The sequence below is a fragment of the Eptatretus burgeri genome, chromosome 17, assembly GCF_056783735.1.
Source record: "Eptatretus burgeri isolate ZD-2024b chromosome 17, Ebu_testis_v1, whole genome shotgun sequence".
Lineage (NCBI taxonomy): Eukaryota > Metazoa > Chordata > Myxini > Myxiniformes > Myxinidae > Eptatretus > Eptatretus burgeri.
In genome coordinates, this window is record NC_140977.1 from 7453162 (window position 1) to 7479475 (window position 26314).

At 47.1% G+C, this 26314-nt stretch overlaps 1 protein-coding gene and 1 non-coding gene across 2 annotated transcripts in view; both read left to right on the plus strand.

Annotated features, from left to right (window-relative positions):
- The first annotated feature begins 745 nt into the window (after nt 1-745).
- Nucleotides 746-817, plus strand: TRNAP-AGG (transfer RNA proline (anticodon AGG)). Its single transcript has one exon. It is a non-coding gene; the product is annotated as a tRNA-Pro (tRNA).
- A 236-nt stretch (nt 818-1053) lies between these two features.
- UVRAG (UV radiation resistance associated) overlaps nt 1054-26314 on the plus strand; it is an 86985-nt gene continuing 61724 nt past the window's right edge. Inside the window, exons 1-4 of the mRNA XM_085862606.1 lie at nt 1054-1316; nt 7342-7459; nt 12631-12665; nt 26304-26314. The exon at nt 26304-26314 is cut by the window's right edge and continues 151 nt beyond it. Coding sequence (XP_085718732.1) covers nt 1257-1316; nt 7342-7459; nt 12631-12665; nt 26304-26314 — 224 coding nt within the window. The 5' untranslated portion in view covers nt 1054-1256. The remainder of the gene's footprint in view (nt 1317-7341; nt 7460-12630; nt 12666-26303) is intronic.

Consider the following 26314-nt stretch of genomic DNA (forward strand, 5'->3'; position numbering starts at 1 on the left):
CTAATGGAAATCGCCGATACCATTATCTCCGAAACTAGGCAAGCTGTTTGAATTTTGTTTGCGGGAATCAAGCCGGGCATTAGCACAGATAATTTATCGCAAACCTGAGACATCACAATGACGTCATATTCGTTTTTATGACGTCATCATTAAGAGGTCGAGGATCTCCGCTCATTTGAGCTTGTTTTTCACCAAGTAACAAACAGATGGACAAACAAACGGACAGAGAGGTGAAAACATAACCTCCTTCACCTTCGGTGGTGGAGGTAAAAAGAAACCCACCCACCACCCCATGACAAAGGTCATCCAAAACACCTGCAACTAAAGAAAAGGGAAGGGGGGGGAAACCCCCCAACCATCATCCCCCCACTGGACCCATCTTGCCCCAACACTCAACCAAAGCAAGCAAGAAGGAGAAACCCGAAACAAAATGTCTGAGCGTCCTTCAAAACACGTGCTCACTCTCCACTCCACACGGACTGTTCGTGACGGACAAGCCAAAGGTTTGCCCCGATGACGTCACAGCGATGCGTTGCGCGGTGACGTCACGGCCTTGCCGCGTACGTGCTTTCACTCGCCACGTGATTCCGTTTTCATCCAATTAAATTGTTTCTCAGAAATGAACGATTGCGAACAATTAGCGGTTTAATCATCAGACTTACTTCACAATCATAAACATGTGTGAAACGCCAACAAATTTCGGTAATTTATTATAAAGAGATATTTTCAGGAGGTTGTTTCATGTGGCTCGTTGGTCTAGGGGTATGATTCTCGCTTAGGGTGCGAGAGGTCCCGGGTTCAAATCCCGGACGAGCCCTTTTTGTTGGGGGAGAGGGTCCGATCTCCCATTCATTCTTTTATTTTCCCGTCAATTCGTCACTCATCGAATTTCCTGTCAAGCTCGTTCTCCATTCCTTCCAGTTTGCACAAACCGCCTTCACCGTCTGTTTTACTTCCCTCCATGAAAACCCCTTTTCACATTTCTCCACCATCCACGAACGAACCATGAATGAATAAGAGATTGAATGAGAGGGCTCTGGGGAGGGGGTGAGGGATGATCTGTGAGGGATGTTTTGAGTGTTTTTGGTTCCGTCACGAGGGCACTTTCCTCGCCAGGTTCGGCCTCGGCCTCGGCCTCGGTCTCGGTCTCGGCCTCGCCCTTCCCACAGTGACGGAGCCCGACGGGCCGGGCTCATCGCTGTCCTGGTGGTTCCCAGCCCAGTCCCGGCTTGTTCGGCGCGGATCCGCCTGATATTATGAACGTTTCGGACGTGGGCTCCATCCGAGCCGGACATTATGAACTGTCGTCTCAGCAGGTCTGTTCGCGGTCACGGAAGGCGTTTCATGGAGCCTCCTCTCCTCCCCGCGACGGGGCCGGTCGCTTCACGCTAGGCCGTGGTCGCGCTCCGCCCTCGGATAGATTCCCGTTCGGGTTGACGCACCGCGAGGCCTCACGGATGTTCAGTGGGTTTCATCGCGGGTTGAATTTTGAACCCCACGTGCTCGTCCTCCTCCCCCCCCCTTCCCAAGTCCTCCCCCCCTTCCCAAGTCCTCCTCTTTCTCCCCCTTCCCAAGTCCTCCTCTTTCTCCCACCCCCTTCCCAAGTCCTCCTCTTTCTCCCACCCCCTTCCCAAGTCCTCCTCTTTCTCCCACCCCTTCCCAAGTCCTCCTCTTTCTCCCACCCCTTCCCAAGTCCTCCTCTTTCTCCCACCCCCTTCCCAAGTCCTCCTCTTTCTCCCACCCCCTTCCCAAGTCCTCCTCTTTCTCCCACCCCCTTCCCAAGTCCTCCTCTTTCTCCCACCCCCTTCCCAAGTCCTCCTCTTTCTCCCACCCCTTCCCAAGTCCTCCTCTTTCTCCCACCCCTTCCCAAGTCCTCCTCTTTCTCCCACCCCCTTCCCAAGTCCTCCTCTTTCTCCCACCCCCTTCCCAAGTCCTCCTCTTTCTCCCACCCCCTTCCCAAGTCCTCCTCTTTCTCCCACCCCTTCCCAAGTCCTCCTCTTTCTCCCACCCCTTCCCAAGTCCTCCTCTTTCTCCCACCCCTTCCCAAGTCCTCCTCTTTCTCCCACCCCCTTCCCAAGTCCTCCTCTTTCTCCCACCCCCTTCCCAAGTCCTCCTCTTTCTCCCACCCCCTTCCCAAGTCCTCCTTTTTCCCCTCCCCCTTCCCAAGTTCTCCTTCCCAGTCCTTCTTTCTCCCAAGTCCTCCTTCCCAGCCCTCCTTTCTGCCCCCCCCCCTTCCCAAGTCCTTTCTCCACCCCTTCCCAAGTCCTCCTCTTTCTCCCCTTCCCAAGTCCTCCTCTTTCTCCCCTCCCCAAGTCCTCCTCTTTCTCCCCCCTTCCCAAGTCCTCCTTTTCCCCTCCCCCTTCCCAAGTCCTCCTCTTTCTCCCCCTTCCCAAGTCCTCCTCTTTCTCCCCCTTCCCAAGTCCTCCTCTTTCTCCCCCCTTCCCAAGTCCTCTTTCTCCCCCTTCCCAAGTCCTCCTTTCTCCCTACCCCCTTCCCAAGTCCTCCTCTTTCTCCCCCTTCCCAAGTCCTCCTTTTCCCCTCCCCTTCCCAAGTCCTCCTCTTTCTCCCCTCCCCAAGTCCTCCTCTTTTTCCCCTCCCCTTCCCAAGTCCTCCTCTTTTTCCCCTCCCCTTCCCAAGTCCTCCTCTTTCTCCCCCCTTCCCAAGTCCTCTTTCTCCCCCTTCCCAAGTCCTCCTCTCTCTCCCCTCCCCAAGTCCTCTTTCTCCCCCCCCTTCCCACGTCCTCCTTTTCCCCTCCCCAAGTCCTCCTCTTTCTCCCCCTTCCCAAGTCCTCCTTTCTCCCTCCCCCTTCCCAAGTCCTCCTCTTTCCCTTTCCCCTTCCCAAGTCCTACTCTTTCTCCCCCTTCCCAAGTCCTCCTCTTTCTCCCCCCTTCCCAAGTCCTCCTTTCTCCCTCCCCCTTCCCAAGTCCTCCTCTTTCTCCCCCTTCCCAAGTCCTCCTCTTTCTCCCCCCTTCCCAAGTCCTCCTCTTTCTCCCCCCCTTCCCAAGTCCTCCTCTTTCTCCCCCTTCCCAAGTCCTCCTCTTTCCCTTTCCCCTTCCCAAGTCCTACTCTTTCTCCCCCCCTTCCCAAGTCTTCCTCTTTCTCCCCCCTTCCCAAGTCCTCCTCTTTCTCCCCCTTCCCAAGTCCTCCTTTCTCCCTCCCCCTTCCCAAGTCCTCCTCTTTCCCTTTCCCCTTCCCAAGTCCTACTCTTTCTCCCCCCTTCCCAAGTCTTCCTCTTTCTCCCCCCTTCCCAAGTCCTCCTTTTCCCCTCCCCTTCCCAAGTCCTCCTTTCCCCCTCCCCTTCCCAAGTCCTCCTTTTCCCCTCCCCCTTCCCAAGTCCTCCTTCCCAATCCTTCTTTCTCCCAAGTCCTCCTTCCCAGCCCTCTTTTCTCCTACCCCTTCCCAAGTCCTCCTTCCTCCCACCCCTTCCCAATTCCTCCTTTCTCCCACCCCTTCCCAATTCCTCCTTTCTCCCACCCCTTCCCAATTCCTCCTTTCTCCCACCCCCTTCCCAAGTCCTCCTTTCTCCCACCCCTTCCCAAGTCCTCCTTTCTCCCACCCCCTTCCCAAGTCCTCCTTTCTCCCACCACCTTCCCAAGTCCTCCTTTCTTCCACCACCTTCCCAAGTCCTCCTTTCTTCCACCACCTTCCCAAGTCCTCCTTTCTCCCACCCCTTCCCAAGTCCTCCTCTTTCTCCCCCCCCCCTTCCCAAGTCCTCCTCTTTCTCCCCCCTTCCCAAGTCCTCCTTTCTCCCTCCCCCTTCCCAAGTCCTCCTCTTTCTCCCCCCTTCCCAAGTCCTCCTTTCTCCCCCCCTTCCCAAGTCCTCCTCTTTCTCCCCCCCCCCTTCCCAAGTCCTCCTCTTTCTCCTACCCCTTCCCAAGTCCTCCTCTTTCTCCCTCCCTTCCCAAGTCCTCCTCTTTCTCCCCCTCCCCAAGTCCTCCTCTTTCTCCCCCTTCCCAAGTCCTCCTCTTTCTCCCCCTTCCCAAGTCCTCCTCTTTCTCCCCTCCCCAAGTCCTCCTCTTTCTCCCCCTTCCCAAGTCCTCCTTTTCCCCTCCCCCTTCCCAAGTTCTCGTCTTTCTCCCCCCTTCCCAAGTCCTCCTTTTCCCCTCCCCTTCCCAAGTCCTCCTTTCCCTCCCCCTTCCCAAGTCCTCCTTTTCCCCTCCCCCTTCCCAAGTCCTCCTGTTTCTCCCCCTTCCCAAGTCCTCCTCTTTCTCCCCCTTCCCAAGTCCTCCTCTTTTTCCCGCCCCCTTCCCAAGTCCTCCTTTTCCCCTCCCCCTTCCCAAGTCCTCCTTTTCCCCTCCCCTTCCCAAGTCCTCTTAACTCCCCCCTTCCCAAGTCCTCCTTTCTCCCACCCCCTTCCCAAGTTCTCCTTTCTCCCACCCCCTTCCCAAGTCCTCCTTTCTCCCACCCCCTTCCCAAGACCTCCTTTCGCCCACCCCCTTTCCAAAACCTCCTTTTTCCCCTCTCCCCTCCCAAGTCCCCCTTCCCAACCCTTCTTTCTCCCAACCCCTCCCTCCCCGCCCTCCTTTCTCCCCCCCTTCCCAAGTCCTCCTTTTTCCCACCCCTTCCCAAGTCCTCCTCTTTACCCTTCCCAAGTCCTCCTCTTTCCCCTTCCGCTTCCCAAGTCCTCCTCTTTCTCCCCCCTTCCCAAGTCCTCCTCTTTCTCCCCCTTTCCCAAGTTCTCCTTTCTCCCACCCCTTCCCAAGTCCTCCTCTTTCTCCCCCTGCTTCCCAAGTCCTCCTTTTTCCTCTCCCCCTTCCCAAGTCCTCCTTTTTCCTCTCCCCCTTCCCAAGTCCTCCTTTTTCCTCTCCCCCTTCCCAAGTCCTCCTTTTTCCTCTCCCCCTTCCCAAGTCCTCCTTTTTCCCCTCCCCTTCCCAAGTCCTCCTTCCCAGTCCTTCTTTCTCCCAAGTCCTCCTTCCCAGTCCTTCTTTCTCCCAAGTCCTCCTTCCCAGTCCTTCTTTCTCCCAAGTCCTCCTTCCCAGTCCTTCTTTCTCCCAAGTCCTCCTTCCCAGTCGTTCTTTCTCCCAAGTCCTCCTTCCCAGTCCTTCTTTCTCCCACGTCCTCCTTCCCAGCCCTCCTTTCTCCCCCTTCCCAAGTGCTCCTTTCTCCACCCCTTCCCAAGTCCTCCTTTCTCCACCCCTTCCCAAGTCCTCCTTTCTCCACCCCTTCCCAAGTCCTCCTTTCTCCACCCCTTCCCAAGTCCTCCTTTCTCCACCCCTTCCCAAGTCCTCCTTTCTCCACCCCTTCCCAAGTCCTCCTTTCTCCACCCCTTCCCAAGTCCTCCTTTCTCCACCCCTTCCCAAGTCCTCCTTTCTCCACCCCTTCCCAAGTCCTCCTTTCTCCACCCCTTCCCAAGTCCTCCTTTCTCCACCCCTTCCCAAGTCCTCCTTTCTCCCCCCCTTCCCAAGTTCTCCTTTCTCCCACCCCCTTCCCAAGTCCTCCTTTTTCCCCTCCCCTTCCCAAGTCCTCCTTCCCAGTCCTTCTTTCTCCCAAGTCCTCCTTCCCAGCCCTCCTTTCTCCCCCCCTTCCCAAGTCCTCCTTTCTCCACCCCTTCCCCAGTCCTCCTTCCCAGTCCTCCTCTTTCCCCTTCCCCTTCCCAAGTCCTCCTCTTTCCCCTTCCCCTTCCCAAGTCCTCCTCTTTCTCCCCCCTTCCCAAGTCCTCTTCTTTCTCCCCTCCCCAAGTCCTCCTCTTTCTCCCCTCCCCAAGTCCTCCTCTTTCTCCCCTCCCCAAGTCCTCCTCTTTCTCCCCTCCCCAAGTCCTCCTCTTTCTCCCCTCCCCAAGTCCTCCTCTTTCTCCCCTCCCCAAGTCCTCCTCTTTCTCCGCCCCCTTCCCAAGTCCTCCTTCCCCCTTCCCAAGTCCTCCTCTTTCTCCCCCCCCCTTCCCAAGTCCTCCTCTTTCTCCCCCTTCCCAAGTCCTCCTCTTTCTCCCCTCCCCTCCCCAAGTCCTCCTTTCTCCCCTTCCCCTTCCCAAGTCCTTCTTTCCCCCCTCCCCCTTCCCAAGTCCTCCTTTCTCCCCTCCACCTTCCCTCGTCCTCCTTTCTCCCCTCCCCCCTTCCCAAGTCCTCATCCTCCATCACCTTCGTTTATGTTTCGTTTTGTGAAGTTTCACCTTTAACCAAGTCACGTTCACTGGGGACATTGATTGGCATCATTTGCAATCCCCAGTGGTGGGTGTGTCGTAAATTTACAATGTGGTAGTTTTGAGTGCACGTGGTGGGGGTGTTTTTCTCCTGCGGCTGTGCTGCTGATGGTGGTTGCTTCTATATATTACCGTGTGGGTCATCGTTTTCACCTGCATTGGTGGTGGTGGTGGCTGCCATTGTGGTTGGTAATTATGGTGGTTTCTTCCTGTGGATGTGGTGGTGGTTTCTGTCCATAGTTGCAGTGGTGGGGCTTGTAGCTGTGGGAGTCCGACCGACCATAATGTGTGCGAGGGAGACTGACCGTATCATCATCACGTACCTGCTCTGTGCAGGTCGTCAGGTGTGCCAAGGCAGTTTTTTGGCTCGGGTTAGTATCCCGGCCGGGTCGCCACTCCAGCATAGGAAGTCAGGGTGCTGGAGATAACTCACCTCCTCTTCGAAACGGACACCATTGGATCTCGGTCGACCAACAATGCCAGCAGATGTCTCCTGTTTTAATGTCCATCCGAGGGACAGCACACGCATTAATCAACCTGCCTGTGAAACACAGGGATGACAGTTTGTAATTTGGCAAACATTCAAACCGAGGCTCAAAAAGTTGTGGACGGATCCGGATGAAACTTGGTGGACAGGTTCGGTGTGTAACAAGGATGAACTGATTCGATTTTGGTGAAGATTCGGATCCGACTACGAGAATTTTAAAAGTGATTCTTCACCATTGAGAGATCGGGCTAAACTAATTTATTGCATGATATCTCTCAAAGATATGGACAGATTCAGATGATACTTGGTGGACACGTTGGGTGTGTGACAAGGAAGAATTGATTCGATTTTTGGTGAAGATCTGAATCTGGATCTGGATTCGAGATTTATTTAATTTTTTAAGTTATTCTTCACGGTTGAGAGATAGGGCCAAAAACGATGTCGTACTGCATAGCATGATATTTCAAGCATGTAATGGGCCCAATATGTTCTCGTGGCGGAGGTATGCACTCTACCGAGTGCCCTTCTCGTTTTGATTGTGATGGGGAGATGTTCAAGGTACAGACACCATCGGGCGAGCAGAGAGATTATGAGGCGGCACCAAGGACGTCCCAAACGCTCGCCTCAAATATGCTTCTTTAATTTAATGTGCGTTTGTGACAACATAATGGTTCTAATGAAGTTGAGTAAAGTTCTTGCTCATCTTTGTGCATTTCAGCGAAGGTTGCGACACTTGCGGACGGTGTCTGCACGCAACCTGGTGAATCGGTGTGGAAAGGGTCTGCTCAACACTCGATTCTCCCTGCACGCTTGCTTAGACAACACGGTGCAGAGTGGTATGCTCGCCTTCGGTGCCTTCCCTTGATCTTTTTACACCCCCTTGACTTGCTCTGTTATCTTTTTATTATTGCTATGTCTTGTTAACCTCCACCATTTTCGAAGATGGATGGAGGTTACTGTTTTCACCCCTTTCTGTTTGTTATCTTGCCAAAACGAAGTTTTTGCAAGATATGTTGGTCAGCTTGTATTTTTTTATTTATTTATTTATTTATTTTTGTCTGTAATCACGTATAAAAAATTCTGCAGAGCACAGTTATCATTGGAAATTTTTGTAACTTCGCATATCAGAGGCCTATAGAGGTCCCTTTCAGTGCACAAAATTTTGAAGGTCAAGGTCAAAGGTCAAGGTCACTTTGTCGCAAATCAGGGGAGTCGACGAAACCCTTATTTTTTGAGTAATTTTAATCGGATCGTCTTCAAACTTCATGGGAATATAGTTCATGGTCTGGCGCTCAGCTGATTAATTTTTGGTGGCGATTGGCCTTGACCTTCATGGTTAGCGCCTGAGGTCAAACATATTTGACCCCAAGGTCAAATTTTCAAGTTTTAGGAACCATATCGTGCAGTACCTCAATCCTGGTGTTGGCGCAGTGGTTAGGGCAGCGGCTTGGGATCCAAAAGGTCCTGAGTTCAAGCCCCGTTGGGCCACTGAATTAATACACTAGGGGGTTGACTCAGCCTGTCATCCTTCCGAGGTCGGCGAAATGAGTACCAGTATACTGGGCCGGTGTATACCCCGGTTAAAATAGGTGTACCATATCCCTGTGTCGTAAGAGGCGACCAGGGTTGCGTCAGGAAGGGCATCCGGCGTAAAACATGTGCCAAATCACTATGTGGATCATACGGATGATCCGCTGTGGCGACCCCTAACGGGAGCAGCTGAAGGAAGAAGAAGAAGAAGATCGTGTAGTACCTCAAATTGAACACCTCGATGAGTGCTTTCTAGATATGTCAAGCTTGAGACATTATGACGTCATTTGGTGACGTTATGAGGCAAAAACATATTTTTCATGGTTACTCTGTAGAACAATTCTCATCGGAATCTCTTGTCGGCAGATATTCCTCAAGGAGTCGCTCCTGGTGGATAGCAGCTCTGTTCACCTCAGTGTGACCTCAAAGAAGTCACACGTGGTCACGTTTTGGCAAGATACGGGTCACCCTGCGGGTGACATTGGTTTATTTGTTTGTTTGTTTGTGTGTTTGTTTGTTTGCTTGTTTGTGAACAGTATTATGGAAAAACTCGATGGATTTCGACGAAACTTGGTGGTGGTGGGGGGGGGGGTAGGTATGGTCCAAGGATCATGCCATTAAATTTTAGACTTTGTCTCCCCCCCCCCCCCCAAAAAAAAATCGTTGAGAAATTTTTTTTTTGTTGTTTGCATTTCTACATGTTTTAAGTGATTTCCAACCCCCCCCCCCAAAATTGTTACCCCCCCCCAAAAAAAAATTGAGAAAAAATTTTATTTTTCTTTGCATTTCTACGTTTCAAGTGATTTCCAACCCCCAAAAAATTGTTACCCCCCCCCAAAAAAAGATTTTTTTTTGCATTTCTACATGTTTTAAGTGATTTCCAACCCCCCAAAAAAAGAATTTTTTTTTTGCATTTGTACTTGTTTTAAGTGATTTCCAACCCCACCCCAAAAAAAATTGTTACCCCCCCCCAAAAAAAAGAATTTTTTTTTGCATTTCTACATGTTTTAAGTGATTTCCAACCCCCCCTCAAAAAAAATTGTTGGAGGAAAAAAAATTTTTGCAACTTTTTTTTTTCAACAAAATTTCGATTGCTTTTTTTTGCATTTCTACATGTTTTAAGTGATTTCCAACCCCCCTCCCCCCAAAAAAAAAATGTTGGAGAAAAGAACTATAACTGTCAGCACTGTTGACATATTTAATGAATAAGATATAAGGTTCACTTGAGTGACCCAGCAGTATTGGCGGCTAAGGTTTTGCACTCTCCCGAGTGCTCCCCCTCGAGTTGATGTTGTAATTGTTCATTTTAAATCATCTTTGGACTTGCTTTCATCTCTCTAAGTTGGAAGGTGTATTTCATTCATGGGTATTGTGTCTCAGGTATTCTCTCGAATGGGCTTTTCATTGAAATATTTTTGGCCCCGGGCGAGATTCGAGAGAAGTCGAGGTAAATTGGCGAAATTACATGAAAACTTGCCCTTGTGTTACGATCAAGAAAAAGATTCTTCATGAGCCTACACTCTGGATACCAAGAAAATAAAAAAAAGCGATGAAGTCTCAAATCGCTCACATCGAGTGATGAGTAGTGTTTGAGAAGTTATTTTTTTGAAAAAAACAAGGTGCTCGTAGTTCTTGCTCAAGTGCACACTACTGATTATGCCGGTGCCTGTCAACTTGTTTAGCCAAGCAAAAGTGGTGTGAGATTGTGATTGTCATTTTGCATTGTTTGTGGTTTTGGCCAAACACCTATGGGTCACATTTCGAACCGAGCGATAAGAAAGCAGTTTGATGAATACCACGGAATGCCGTCTCACACAGTCAGTGGTGCTACGTCAATTAAGTCATCCATCTTGGTTAGTGCTGTCGCTCTTTTTCTCAATCGGTGATGTGCTAATACAAGTGATTTTTGATGACGTTTTCTGCAAGTGGAAAGGCAACAAACTTTGTGAAAGGAGGAATCGTCGTTTCTTCAGGATGGAGATGCATTAATTGTTTGCTTGAGAACGAGCTGCGTGAAGAATTCTCTTCTCGGGTCTGGTCGTGTTGCTCTGGAACAAATCGAACAATGTGGATTAAACTGCAGCACCAGTCGCTCTCCTGTAAGCACCTGGAACTGACTGTGCCAACCCGCTCCACTCAGCTCCCATTCAATCCCATACAATCTGCTCCAATCCCCATCCCATACCATCAGCTCCCATCCCCATCCCATACGATCAGCTCCAATCCCCATCCCATCCCACACATTCAGCTCCAATCCCCATCCCACACATTCAGCTCCAATCCCCATCCCATACGTTCAGCTCCCATCCCATCCCATAACATCAGCTCCCATCCCGTCCCATATGATCAGCTCCCATCCCATCCCATATGATCAGCTCCCATCCCATTCCATATGATCAGCTCCCATCCCATACAATCAGCTCCAATCACCATCCCATCCCACACATTCAGCTCCAATCCCCATCCCATACGTTCAGCTCCAATCCCCATCCCATACGTTCAGCTCCAATCCCCATAGTATACGTTCAGCTCCAATCCCCATCCCATACGTTCAGCTCCAATCTCCATCCCATACGTTCAGCTCCAATCCCCATCCCATACGTTCAGCTCCAATCCCCATCCCATACGTTCAGCTCCAATCCCCATCCCATACGTTCAGCTCCAATCCCCATCCCATACGTTCAGCTCCAATCCCCATCCCATACGTTCAGCTCCAATCCCCATCCCATACGTTCAGCTCCAATCCCCATCCCATACGTTCAGCTCCAATCCCCATCCCATACGTTCAGCTCCAATCCCCATCCCATACGTTCAGCTCCAATCCCCATCCCATACGTTCAGCTCCAATCCCCATCCCATACGTTCAGCTCCCATCCCATCTCATACGTTCAGCTCCAATCCCCATCCCACACCATTAGCTCCCATCCCCATCCCATACGATCATCTCCCATCCCTATTCCATACGATCAGCTCCCATCCCATCCTATACATTCAGCTCCAATCCCCATCCCATATGATCAGCTCCCATCCCTATTCCATACGATGAGCTCCCATCCCTATTCCATACGATCAGTTCCCATCCATATTCCATACGATCAGCTCCCATCCCATCCCATCCCATCCCATACCATCAGCTCCCATCCCCATACCGTATGATCTGCTCCCATCCCCATCCTGTACGATCTGCTCCCATCCCCATCCTGTACGATCTGCTCCCATCCCCATCCTGTACGATCTGCTCCCATCCGATCCAAGCTGTTTGCTTACGACGATCCAAGATCAAAGATGCCAACAACGCATCCCGTCGGTTCCGCTCCTCCCTCGACGCATCCCATCACATCCCACCCCATCACATCCCATCCCACCCCATCCCATCCCATCACATCCCATCCCATCCCATCACATCCCACCCCATCCCACCCCATCCCACCCCATCCCATCCCATCACATCCCATCCCACCCCATCCCATCACATCCCATCCCACCCCATCCCATCCCACCCCATCCCATCACATCCCATCCCATCACATCCCACATGGTTCCATCCGATGCTGTGCCATCTCCACCACAAATACCACCCATTTCCCTTGTTCTTTCATTTGCTTGTTTATTTGATTGATCTATCAATTTTGTCTGCGTCAACTCCAATCTCAGCATGTCGTTCATGATGCTGGGATCCCATGTTTGGATCGAATCAACTTTGATGATTTGTCCATTATCTTTTGATATCGTTGCAACTGCTGTGAAGAGTACACCCTCGTCTTCCATGTGATTTATCTCCATGCTCCCCACAACCTAACTCTCTATTCTGACCCTCTTTATTCTCATTTTATCCCCTCTTTCCTTGTGTTAGTAATATTTGGTTTCCCCATATTGGTGCAATAAAGAACCTTCTCTTCTCTTGCTTTATGACATAAACATGGGATGCTTTGAGGCATTCTTTCAAAACTGTGGAGGAAGGAAACCGATGCCACCATTGGCTGTCGTAACAGCAAAAGTATCGCGATAAATTCTCATGTCTCATAACCATATCTTGTCCATTGGGAGTGGATGAGAAGGGAGCAGATGGGATAATAGTTCATCTTATCCATTGGTTATTCTCGAAAAAATGCCAATGAAGTCGTTCTCTTCAGTTACCGAATTTGTCGCTGTTGCTCGAGAGGCACGTGCTGAGTGACGGCAGATGTCAATCACGTCGTGTTATTCTTGCCTCAACAAACGAGTGGTTTTACTTATCCGGGCCATGCCCTACATGCTCAGAGTGGCGAACATCCTCGGAGTCTCTGGCGCATAACCATGCTCCTGTGCCGTAACCCTCCTCGTGTTTATTAAACCGCAAGGCCTGTGAGCAGGGATAACTCCGTGTGCTCCGCCGTAGCATTTGGAACGCTTTCTCGTGCTGTGGAAGGAGCCGAGGGAGTTGCGGCGAGACGGGAAGGGTTTCGGTTTTCTGATGGTTTTTGAATGTGTTTTTCAGAATTCTACACGAGTGAGGTCATTCGGGATTCCTTGGTAAGCAGCTCGCCTGGCTTGTGTGAACCGATTTATATTATTTATTTATTGTTTTTTGTCTTAACCCTTCTTTTTGCTGTGTTCTCCCTTTACATATTGGTTTTGGCATCTGCTCTAAATTCCATATTGTGTATGCATGTATGTATGTGTAATATATACATACAGGGTGTCCCAAAAAATATACAACTTTTCATCTGCAAAGAGGATGGTCATAACATATTTTTTTTAAAAGATATATGGCTGGATGGAAAGCTGAAAGGTTGAAGTTTATTGTACTAATGTCAAAATTGCCACCAAAATTTAAATTTTGGTATAGAATCGTCGTTTTCTTTTAGACCACATGTTCGACGTAGGCTCCACGTTGTCCGATCACTGCCTGCAAACGCGTTGTCATGTTCTCCATCGCTTTGGGAAACGTTTCCTGAGGAATGTTCTGGATTTCTCGGTGGATGTTTTCCTTCAGCTGATCAAGAGTCTGTGGCCTAGGGTTTCCATAGATTCTGTCCTTGAGATACCCCCACAAGAAGAAGTCTGGAGGAGTAAGGTCAGGGGAATACGGTGGCCACTCAACGTCTTCGTAGAGGGAGATAAAGCGGCCCTCAAAATGTTGGTTGAGAAAACACCTTGTTTCCCTGGCAGTATGGGGCGGTGCCCCATCCTGCTGGAACCACTACGTTCTCATCTGGATCAGGTTGTTTCTCCTACGGACCTGAGTACGTAGATCGGGCAGATAGAATTCCTGAATCATTTCACGATAGTTCCTCTGGTTTACCGTGCAAGTGCGTCCTTGGTCATCTTCAAAGAAGTATGGACCAATTATCCCATACCAACCAACCGCCACCCACATGGTGACAGAACAGATCGAGGCACCAGTTCAGTTGATGCATTACCAGGATTTTCAGTTCCCCAGTACCGAAAGTTTTGCTTGTTTACCTCCCCGGACAAGTGAGCATGGCATTCGTCCGTCATGTGGAAGTTTTTTGAGGAAGTCTGCATCTTCCTCCAACTTTCCTGAGAACCAATTTGCAAAGTCCAGTCGTTTGCGTTTCTGTTGATCAGTAAGCACTGTTTACGTTTGAATTTTGTATGGAAAGGCATGAATGTCTTGGCGAAGGATCCTCTGAACGGTGGGTGCTCTTATGAATGTTTTTCTCAGCAGAAAGTTGTCAAATCGATTTTTTGGACTCTGAACGACCACCTGTCTCACCATTTCCACATTTTCTTCACTACGACCTGTCCTCTTCCAACCACTGTGACCCTTGTGAAGGTCACAGATGGTTCTCACATTGGTAAACTTTGCGATGGTGCACTTTATTGTCCGAAAGTTTGGTGCATGGCGCAAGTGGATACCGAAATGTCTCGAGTAAAGACGTTGCACCTCTATGACACTTTTCGTCTGATGCCAAAGTTCAACAATTTTCGTCCGTTGTTGTACGGTCAGTCTTGGCATTTTTCTGGCGCTTGCTTAGAATCAAAATAAACTTCAGGGTCTCTGCAACAAGAAATGAAGCATTAGTGACAAAATTACTGCTTTTTTAGGATCAAACGAAGCATTTTAAAAGTTGTATTTTTTTGGGACACCATATATATATATATATATATATATATATATATATATATATGGTGTATATATATATGGTGTATATGTATATGTATATATATATATATATATATATATATATATATATATATATATATATATATATATATATATATATATATATATATATATATATATATATATATATATGGCTGGTGCTCCTGCCTCCCACCTTTCTCGACTTCACGCTGTCGAAACCAGGGCTTTTAAGATCATTGGCATCTCCCGCAATGAAGCTGAGTCTTTGGGCCTCTCACTCAATCACCGCAGGTTGGTCGGTGGTCTTTCTGTCTTCTACCGACTCCTCTCCAGCCTTGCCCCCCTGCTCTCTCTGCGATTTGTCCCAACCACATTTCCACAGGGCGCTCAAGGTCCGCCAACAACCCCTTCTGGTAAAACTACCAAAATCACGAATCACTGCTCATCTTCACTCTTTCATTCCTCTTTTTTCCCGCCTTTGGAATAAACTTCCTCACTCTATTCTTTCCCATTCTTCCCTCCAGGCTTTCAAAACAGCTGTTCACCACCACCTCTTATCTTCCCCCATCCAAATCCTCGATCTTTTCTACCCCCGATAATCCACCCAAGCCCACTTCCTTCAATTCTCCTGCTTTCCTTCCTGAAAGTCCCTGTAATGTCCATCTTCTCCTCGCCATGTTCCCCGTCCCATCCCCATCCCTCTCCCTTCCACAGTTCACCTGTGTCTGTTCCCCAATGTTTTGTCCCTTCCACTCCCACCCCTCTTGTCTCATGCCTCCTTGCTGTGAGTTGTGTGTTAGCTCTCATACGAGCCTCGACCAAGGTATACAAAAAAAAAAAAAAAATATATATATATATATATATATATATATATATATACATAATGTATTCTCGAAACATGGAGTGTGACGAGCACTTCCCTGATCTCCATTGAACACTTAAAAGTCAATTTCAGATGGAATATACACGAAATGGGCAAAAGTATGCGGACATCCCTTTTGATTTGTAGATTCGGCTATTTCAGCCACACCCATTGCTGACAGGTGTATAAAATCAAGCGCACAGTCATGCAATCCTCAAAGACAAACATTGGCAGTGGAATGGGCCACACTGAAGAGCTCAGTGACTTTCAACGTGGCACCGTCATCGGATGCCACCTTTGCAACAAGTCATTTCATCAAATTTCTGCCATGCTGGAGCTGTCCCGGTCAACTTTTAGTGCTGTTATTGTGAAGTCGAAAGGTCTCGGAGCAACAGCTCACCCGTGAAGTGGTAGGCCACACAAGCTCACAGAACCGGACCGCTGACTGCAGAAGCGCGTAGTGTGGAAAAATCGTCTGTCGTCAGTTGCAACACTCACTACCGAGTTCCAAACTGACTCTCGAAGCAACGTCAGCACAAGCACTGTTCATGGAGAGCTTCATTAAATGGGTTTCCATGGCCGAGCAGCCGCACACAAACCTCAGATCACCATGGGCAATGCCAAGTGTCGGCTGGAGTTGTGTAAAGCTCACCACAATGGGACTGGAGCAGTGGAAATGCATTCTCTGGAGTGATGAATCACGCTTCACCATCTGGTAGTCCAACGGACAAATCTGGGTTTGGTGGATGCCAGGAGAACGCTTCCGGCCGGAATGCAGAGTGCCAACTGTAAAGTTTGGTGGAGGAGGAATAATGATCTGGGGCTGTTTTTCATGGTTCAGGCTAGGCCCCTTAGTTCCAGTGAAGGGAAATCTTAACACTACAGCATACAATGACATTCTCGACAATTTTTTGCTTCCAACTTTGTGGCAACAGTTTGGAGAAGGCCCTTTGCTGTTTCAGCATGGCGATGCCCCCGTGCACAAAGTGAGGTCCATTCAGAAATGGTTTGTCGAGATCAGTGTGGAAGAACTTGACTGGCCTGTACAGAGCCCTGACCTCATCCCCAGGGAACACCTTTGGGATGAATTGGCACACCGACTGCGAGCCAGACCTCACGAATGTTCTTGTGGTTGAATGGAAGCAAATCCCTGCAGAAATGTTCCAACATCTCGTGGAAAGCCTTCCCAGAAGAGTGGAGCCTGTTATAGCAGCAAAGGGGGGGGACCAACTCCATATTTATGCCCATTATTTTGGAATGAGATGTTGGACGAGAAGGTGTCCACATACTTTTGGCCATGTAGTGAAAATGTGTATAATATATGTATGTATGTATGTAAAACAAAGACCCACCACACATCTCTCACCTGTAAATGGAGGGAATAACCAATTAGCTCTCACATAATCGATTAAACCCAGGTGGTTCGGATTATATAAATAAATCGACTCCTCCCATGCTCTTCCAGCCGAAGAAGTGAGAGAGGGAAGGGCGAGTAAGGAAGGAGGGGTGAGAGGAAGCGAAGGCAGACAAGCAGAGGAGTGTTAATTGTGATTCATGCTGTCTCATCAAAATGATTCAGCATGGAATAACAGTGAAGATGGCAAAAAGTAAGGTCTGATATCCATTTTCTACTGGTCATACTGTAAATACTGTCCGGAGACAAACGCCACCTGGACACATCCGGTGACAAACGCCGCCCAGACAACCATTATCCAGACACGTATGGAGATAACCACCATCTGGATATGTTCAGAGACAGAGGTGGAGTAGTGGGGATGGTGTTGCACTGTATTGGAACGAGGTAGAGTGAGGATGGGACAGAGACAGAGAGAGACAGAGACAGAGACAGAGACAGAGACAGAGACAGAGACAGAGAGAGAGAGAGAGAGAGAGAGAGAGAGAGAGAGAGAGAGAGAGAGAGAGAGAGAGAGAGAGAGAGAGAGAGAGAGAGAGAGAGAGAGAGAGAGAGAGAGAGAGAGAGAGAGAGAGAGAGAGAGAGAGAGAGAGAGAGAGAGAGAGAGAGAGAGAGAGAGAGAGAGAGAGAGAGAGAGAGAGAGAGAGAGAGAGAGACAGAGAGAGAGAGAGAGAGAGAGAGAGAGAGAGAGAGAGATAGATAGATAGATAGATAGATAGATAGATAGATAGATAGATAGATAGATAGATAGATAGATATATGTAGGTGTTAGCAGAGAGAATGTTATACTTTATCAACAGCATGCACACACACCATACGCATTCATGCTTGGCCGATATCGGCAATTTTTCAGGAATCGGTTGATTGGAATCGGTGTGATGACCACAGTATGTACTGTGTACAACCCAAAAACTTTGATTAGCTTTCACCCTTGTTTTGGGGGAATTTCATTGAACAAGCTAAAAAAACAACAACATTATATTGTAGACATTTCAAAGACGTGCCACCAATTGTCATGTGACAGGTGGAAAAAATTTGGTTCTGTACTTTAGAAAACTCATTAATACGGCTCGGAAATCTGGTTTTATCAAATGTATTTTGTTTTGAAACTCGCAAAGAGAAGCCATATAACCTTTCTAAAGCACACCGAGTCGTATAAAATTACCAATCGACCCACATGTACCTCTACATTGTAGCAACTGCCGACTGTACATACCGATCGGGACATGAACTCTGCTTTTGACTGTAGTGCGCTCGGCAAGTGGCTTAAGCACTCCAATGAAATGTTTGATAAGGAATGGCTTGGCAAGAGACAGCAATCACCGAACCATCATATTAAACACATGCCTCCAGGAGGTGCCTGAAATGACCAATATGTCCGAATTGGACAAATGAACACTTTTTTTTTATGAGCAGTCGGAACTGCTGCTAAGTTCAATCCTGGAGCTCAAATTTTATAATTTGGCTTGGTTTTAGAGATTCTTGAGGTTATGGCATGTTTGGAGATGAAATAAAGCCACGAACGCTGGTATCGGGTGTTTATACGGAAATGAAATGAAGCCAAGAAAGTGTTGCAATGTATCCAGCAATTCGTACGTGTGATGATCAGCCATTCGATAATATGAGTGAGGAAAGTGGAGTAGATGCCAACGAAGTGGCCGAGGATGTGCCTGGTAATGGATGTAATTAATTAAGGCAGTTAATTATCTTAAAAAGGAGTGTTTTAATTAACCCAAACACCCAATTTTCACATATGCACTTCCTTGGAGTTCCCTTGATATGCATAGAAAGTTTCAGGCTGCTAGATTTCATGGTTTTGGAGTTACGGAGGAGACACACACACATTTATTAGTGTAGATTATTAGATATTTCCCATGTTCACGTCTCTCGAGTCGGAACTTCAAAAGCTTCGACTTTCCTCCAAAGAGAAGAACACGAAATGTTATTCACCCAGAAATTTTACATGAATACTTCAAGAGCTACATATTGAGTCGCTACCATATGACTGTCCAACACTGTAACCAGGAGAAGTGAGCGTGAAAATCCAGAAACCCGAGAACTTGATCAAGCATTAGATACAGCACGGAGGCAAAAGAGAAGGTCAGCAAACAAGCCTTTATATTTCATGAGCAGGTCCAGAACAAGCTGTGAAAGTCAGTGGGAAATCGGAAGGAAGGGTGATGGTAGTGATGGGACTTGAAATGCCATTCATATTTCCCATCACTGGTGGGGGGGGGGGGTTGGAGGAGTTTGAAGGGGTGAAGTGGGAGGGGAGTGGAGTGGACGTCTGGAGGGAGGTGGGGAAGGGGTGGGGTGGGAGTCCAGAGGGAGGGGGCGTGGCTGTGAGGAGAGAAGGGATGGAAGGAGGGACCCGGCAATGCCCAGACACAACTGATACCTTTGCTCGTAGAATATAATTTAAAGGATTGCTGTAAATTATGTTAGTCCGCAAACCCCACCTCCCCACCCCCCCCCCCCACTTTCCCGAAAATAATAGACTTGAAAACTTTTGGAAAGAAATCTATAAAGACCAAAAAGAACATAATGAGGAGGCAGATTGGATCCAAAAATTGGAAGAGAAAAAGCAACACCTAAAGGCCCTGTCACACCTTGACGACTTAGCCAGCGTATGCCTGACATATGCAAAATTTGGCTAAAACGCTGGCACACGTCGAATACGTTGTGGGTAAGTTTGTATACGTTAAGAGCACGCTGGCATACATCGTAGTACGCTGGCATACGTCGTAGTATGCCGAGGTGTTAGACAAATTTTCCATGCTTGAAATTTTTCGACGTATGCCAGCGTATGACTCACACGTTCCGCATAATGCTGGCCATAAGTTGGAGGCACGTTACGCCATCGTTGACACATCGACACGCGTTACTTGTAAGTTACTCATAAGTCGAAACACGTCGACGTAATGTTTAGCGTCACCGAAACTTATTTCTAACCTATGAGTAATGTGTTGTAGGCACGTTACGCGATCGTTGACACACGTCAACATACGTTACTTGTACGTTACTCTTAAGTCGAAATGCATCAATGTAATGGTTAGCGTCAGTGTTCCAGACTCCCTGTTTTTTTTCTTTTTTCTTTTTATTTTTTCTTCGGTATGACGGTGATGTGAACACTTCGATTTCTAGTGCGGTTATAATATAATTAATAGGCTGCCGCTCAACGATTTAAATCATAACCGCACTAGAAATCGAAGTGTCAACATGACCGTCATACCGAAGAAAACCCCCCCCCCAAAAAAACAGGGAGTCTGGAACACTGACGCTAACCATTACATTGACGTGTTTCGACTGATGAGTAACGTATGTCGACGTGTGTCAACGATCGCGTAGCGTGCCTACAACTTATGCCAGCGTATGCGGAATGTGTGTCATACGTCGAAATTTTCAACGTGCTGAAAATTTCTCGACGTACTCGGCGTATGACGACGTATGCCAGCGTACTACGACATATGGCAGCATGCTATTAACGTATACAAAACTTACCCATAACGTATTCGACGTGTGCCAGCTTGGTTCGGCAAATTTTTCATACGTCGGCATACGCTGGCTAAAACGTCAAGGTGTGACAGCGACTTCACACTTCGATGTCTAGTGCAGTTATGATTTGAATCGTCGAGCCGCAGCCTATGAATAGCCTACGCCACGTGATCGTCGGCGATACACTGCTGCGCGCTATGCATAAGTTAGACTATCGTTGGGCATAGGTTGTGAACGCCGACAACACGCTCAGCATTCGTTGGTATAAGTTATCTATATGTGATTAAAACGTTCTGTGTACCTTACTAACACGTTATGCATACGTCCAACACGTTATTATACGCCCAAAACTTTAAAAAAACATCAATAGTTCAGCGTACGCCAGCGTTTTACATACATTTTGAGACCTTGCCATACGCTGGCTAAAACGTCAAGGTGTGACAGCCCCTTAAAGGAAATGCCCCCCAGTGATAATAGATGAAGGGAAAATAGAAAAAAAAAGCAAGGAAAAATTCCAAACTTTAATAGCCCAGGTCCAGATGGAGTTCCAAATTTCTGGCAAAAGCAACTAGATGCTCTTATATCTTATCTGTACAATCACTACGCTCGAGCATGCAACAAACTTATCCAAGGGGAGGAGGTAATAGATGAATGCCTCACAGAGGGTAACATCTTCATCATCCCAAAATCTGCAGAAATCCAACTACCTCACAAATATAGACCAATAACATGGAAACTTCTGATGGGAATCTTCACAGAAATTATGTACCATCACCAAACGCAAGAAGTAGGCCTATAGTTAGAACAGGAGGGATGTAATAGAGGATGCAAAGAACAATAGACCATCCACTAAACTAAACAAGGCCATACTCAGGTTAGGTATGGGAGCATGCGCCAGAGCAGCACGTCGCTGCGTCCATTTTCTGCCGGTACTCCAGGGCCTCTGTCTGGCCATCCCCAAGGCAGATGCCTGGCCCATCCCCATCTGCTTGAGATGCCGATCAACCTGCTGCAACCATGAGGAACATGGTCGTCCAATTGGCCTCCTCCACTCACGAGACTCCCTCGCTGAGAGAATCTGGTGAGCAGGATCAGCGTCAGGAAAACGAGCCACATGTCCATACAGCCGCAGCTGACGCTCACGGACTATGCAGGTAACAAATCTCATTTGAGTCTCTCGGCAACCGCTCATTGGACACAAAGTCCGACCAGTGATGGCCAAGGATTCTCCGAAGAGACCTGGTACCAAAGGAATTAAGTCTCCATTTCAGATCCCCTGTCAGAGGCCAAGTCTCACATCCATAGAGCAAGACTGGAAGCACCAAGGACCTGAAGACTCAGACTTTCGTCCTCCCGCACAGGTACCGACAGCGCCACACCCCATTATCCAGTGAATCTATGACTCCCCAGGCCCAACCCAGACGTCTATTAACCTCTGACTCAGCCAGCAGAGCCATGAACATCACTGCCAAGGTAAGTGAATCTCTCCATGGCCTCAACATCCTCTCCACAAACAGGCACAGACAGCAATACTCGAAAACTGTAAAACCAGAAGAACCAAATTGTCCACAGCCTGGATAGACTACAAAAAAAGCTTTTGATTGTCTCCCACATTCATGGATGATAAAATGCATACAATTGTTCAAGATCAACCCCAAAATAATCAAACTGATTGAGAAAGTAATGGGAGCTTTGGAACACCACATTGACACTGCAACACTCGGAAGGAAAGATCAAAATACCAGGAGTGAAGATGTATCGTGGGATCTTCCAGGGTGATCGTCTTTCGCCCCTCCTGTTTTGATTGCATTGATACACCCCAACATCCAACAAGACAACTTCAAAAGAAACAGGAACTGTGACGCGTCGACTGTACATGGATGATCTAAAACTCCGCACGAAATGATGGAAAATTGGTAGAACAACTGAAATTAGTGAAACGGTACTCCGCCGACATTCAAATGGAATTTGGTCTTGATTAGTGTGCCAAGTGCACATTCATACAAGGTAGATCAACATAAAAATTGACACAAATGCAACGATACAAGAGCTAGAGAATGAAGCATCATCTAAATACCTCTGAGTAGAAGAGTGCCACCAAATATGTCACAAAGAAATCCACAAAATAATTGCGTACAACAAGGCTTATCCTGAAAGCATATCTCACCCCGAGAAACAAAATCAAAGCCATCAACCAACTAGCAGTACCAGTCTTCCAATACAGCTGTGGGATAATAAACTGGTCACAAACGGAAATCAACAAACGATATATCAGAACAAGCAAACTCTTCGCAATCCACAAAATGTTGTGCAAAAATCAGTGCATCCCGAGAATGTACCTGCGGAGACGAGAAGGAGGTAGTGGCCCAATGGAACGCGACAAAGTGCACAGAATGACATCCGTCGGACTGGCTGAATATGTGAAACGTTCAACAGACTTCAGAATGCAATTTGTATACAAACGTGAAGACAGCAAGCCAGAGAAGGTATCCTGAAACCACCGAGCAAAACATTTCCAAAGACTGGTGCAAATGGAAAATGTCACGCATGAGGCCGAAACGGCAATGGATACAGCCCAACGACTGCAAAAAAAAAAAAAGAGGAAAGAAAAATATAAAGCGAAATATCAATGATATGCACTGACAATTGGGAGAACGACAAAACAGCAGGAAGGTATTAAAAAAAAGAGTTGGACAGATTGGGTGTAGACAAAGAAGGTCCCTTTGGAATGGCTTAGAAAAGGCCAGCTCAACTGGGATGGAGAACAAATCATTATTCATGCCCAAGACCAGAGACACGCCATGAATGGCTTTAAGAAAATGGCAGGATTGAGCTAATTGGACAAGTATTGGTTCAGCAAGGTAGAAACAGCATGAGTCACCTCCTAGCGGGGATGTAAAAAAAGCCCATGGCAGAACAACTGTACACACCGAGGCACAACAGAGTATGTAAAGTAATCCGCTGGCACATCTGCAAAAATTTTGATATCCCAGTCCCAGAAAACTCATGGAAATGTGAACCACAAGCAATAACTGAGAACATGGAAGTAATGCTCACGTATGACCCAATGATCCCATCGAGTGTGAACGTAGAAAATGAAGCATCACGACTGGATATAGTACTTGGGTTTAAAAAAGAAGAAAAAAATTACCAAATATGAAGACCTCGAAAATGAAGTGAAAAAAATCCTCGAATCTGAAGAGCTCCAAAATATGAACCAGTGATTATTGGAGCAATGGGAATGATGAGGAAGAACCTAACAGAGATCTGAAAAAACCCATCCTTGGGAATATTACTACGAATGAACTGCAGTTGGAAACTGTCCGGGGCTCAGTGACGATCTTGAAAAGAGCCATCGGAACAAAACTTTGAGAATAACACAACTTCACAGTTTGGTCCATGAATCGTGAACCCCCACCCCCCCTCCTTTTACTGAAATGAAGGCGAATACTTCGAGATCTAGTAGGACTCCGTTCCACCTTCTGAAACATGCAAATCGAGATAACATCCATATATATATATATATATATATATATATATATATATATATATATATATATATATATATATATATATATATATATATATATATATATATATATATATATATATATATGACATCCGTGATCAAGCGATTTGATATATTTACTCGATTTTAAATCATAGAATCCAATTGATGTTTTCCAAGAATTCCCTTTTTGCGACTATGATGGAGAAAGGGAAGGAATGCATCGAACGCATAAAATATCGCAATTCCAAATGCAACACGCCTCATGTCCATCAAGTTTGAATCTTTCCCACGTTTCTCGTAATTCATCCTCATTATTACCCTCGCCAGAGGAGAGGGTATTGCGTTTGGGTCTGTGTGTTTGTCTGTCTGTTTGTTTGTCGGCACAGAAATTTCATGTTTTTCTCCGCAACCGCTTGTCGGATTGAGACGAATTTTTCACCATTGGTTTTGACTACTCATGTAGAATGTTTTAATGATAATTATGACATCATAGGTCATGTGGCGTGGCAGACATATTGGAACAAGGACAAATGTGTCCAAGAGCCACGTCAGAAAGGTTTTGTCTTCACCAGAAGAAGAACAAGAAGAAGAACAACAACGCGGAGCTCTCTTCGAGCCAGCGTTCACAACGAGACGCGGCTAAAAATGGAAAAACTTTGGACCTCTGTATCTCTGAAACCGCACCAAGGAAAAAATTGAAATTTGGCACAGAGCAAGTACTCCTCATGGGTAATGAGTTAGATTTTTTTTTAATGACATCATAGGTGCCCTCTTAATGATGTCATAATTGCATATGTAGAACGTCACATCCGATCAGTATGAAAAATTTTGAGGGTCATCTTGGGATAAAATGGTCCTCAGAAATAAAAATTCATCACATCATCGGTCATGTGATTCGGCAGCCACTTGTTTAAAAAAAATAATAAACCTTCAAAAATCTTCTTCTCTGAAATGGTTAAACAAATCGAAGCGAAACTTTACATGTATGACCGCCTGTCCTTGAGAAACAAAAGGTTCACACATATGATATCATAGGTTACATGGTTGGCAGCTATTTTGAATTTACCCTAAAACCGAGAAAAATATACCACTCAAAAGAAGTCCTGGCGTGGGTCTGCAATCTCTGATTACTCTTTTTCTTGTTTGGTTTTATTTTTGCCATGGAGCAGCGATGTTTTCAAGAAGACCTAATTACGAAGCAATTTGTCAAAAACCTGGGCCTTAATCCAAATATCTTGTGCTTCTTCCATCATAGAGAGCCTCCTCTCTCTCTCGCTCTCTCGCTCTCTCGCTCTCTCGCTCTCTCGCTCTCTCTCTCTCGCTCCCTCTCTCTCGTGAAAATCTTATCATTCCCTGAGCCAATCGCAGTTCATTTTAACGGCAGATCAAAAACTCGAAATGCCAGTTGGTTCTTGGTCTCTACCTGTGCTTTGTGCACCCAGTGTATGGGGCAGTGCAAGTCCGATATTTTTGAAGTTCTGTTTTAATTTCAATTTAATTAGTCGGTCCAGGAAGGAGTGAAGGGATTGAGCTGGATAACCGTTGAAAGCAAGGCTATAATCGTGGAGCTATTACTCGTTTGATAAGTCTGCTACAACACAATGATGACGTTTTCTCTTGGGCAGGAAGGAGTCTTGTAAAAGGGATTTGCAAAGGGCAAATCTTCGTGCGAGTCGGTGAATTCGCTCATTTCACGGATGTGCTCGGGATGTGAAAGGATTTTGTCTTTGCTCACCTTTCTTCTGTCTGCTTTTCCTTTTGTTTTTTTTTTCCGCCTTCTCGCTTGGTTTCTGATTTTCAATTTGTACTGCTACTTTAATTTCTACCTTTGCTTCTTGCCACCTTACACTTATTTATTATATTTTTCTACCTTTTTGTGCCTTGGTCCCTGTGGCGCCTTTCACTCCGTAGACCGAAGCCCATTTGTTCTTCGCTTGAGCCTCGGATCAACCTTGTTGTCTTGCCGTAGAGCACTTGAATCTTAAATGGTGCTGTCCAATACAGGGTGTTGATTTGAGTTTGTGAAGCAATGAGAAAATTATTCTCATTCGATTTAATCGGTCTTTGTTTTAGAGATTGAAGTGTCTGCAGACTATGCAAGGCGAGAAGACGGCGCGTCATTGAAAGTCTCGTTGATCCGATGTTGTGCTCCTGTAATTGAAATCCCCATCCTTCCAACATTATCTGACCCCGTTGCTTTGATCACTCAGTCGTAAAGATGAAACCACGCTGGGATCCAATGTTCATGCCCTCGAGCTCCCTTCTATCCTTTTACGATAATCCTTTCGAGGCTTACTGAAGAGACTGCTCCATCAATCGCCTTCCTGGCATTCCTGCCTTCTCACTCTTCATTGACTTATTCCCCATCTTCCCATCTTCTCCTCGCCTTTACTCTTCAATCCACCTGCTGCCAAGCCTTTACATCTCATTTTTACAAATCGAGTCGGTGAGGGCTGATAACGGTGCGTGGGTGGGTGGGTGGCCGAGCGTTTGATGGCAAAAACACAACATTGGCAGAAAAGGTCATTGGCCTTGTGATGAAGGTAATGATAATGGGGATTGTTAAACTTTCTCCAGGTGTTTTCGCTTTTCCTTGTGCGTGTGTGGCCTTTTTCTGCTGCCTCGTATCTTTTGTTGGCTTTTTGAACTCCGTCCTGCATTTTTGTTCCCCTTTTTCCTCTTGGCTCGAGTTTTTATCCTCTGCCTCCTGTCTGATATTATTTCCCTGTTGGTCAAACACACGATGTTAACTACTTAACCACTGCATTCTGGATCAGAACCCCACATG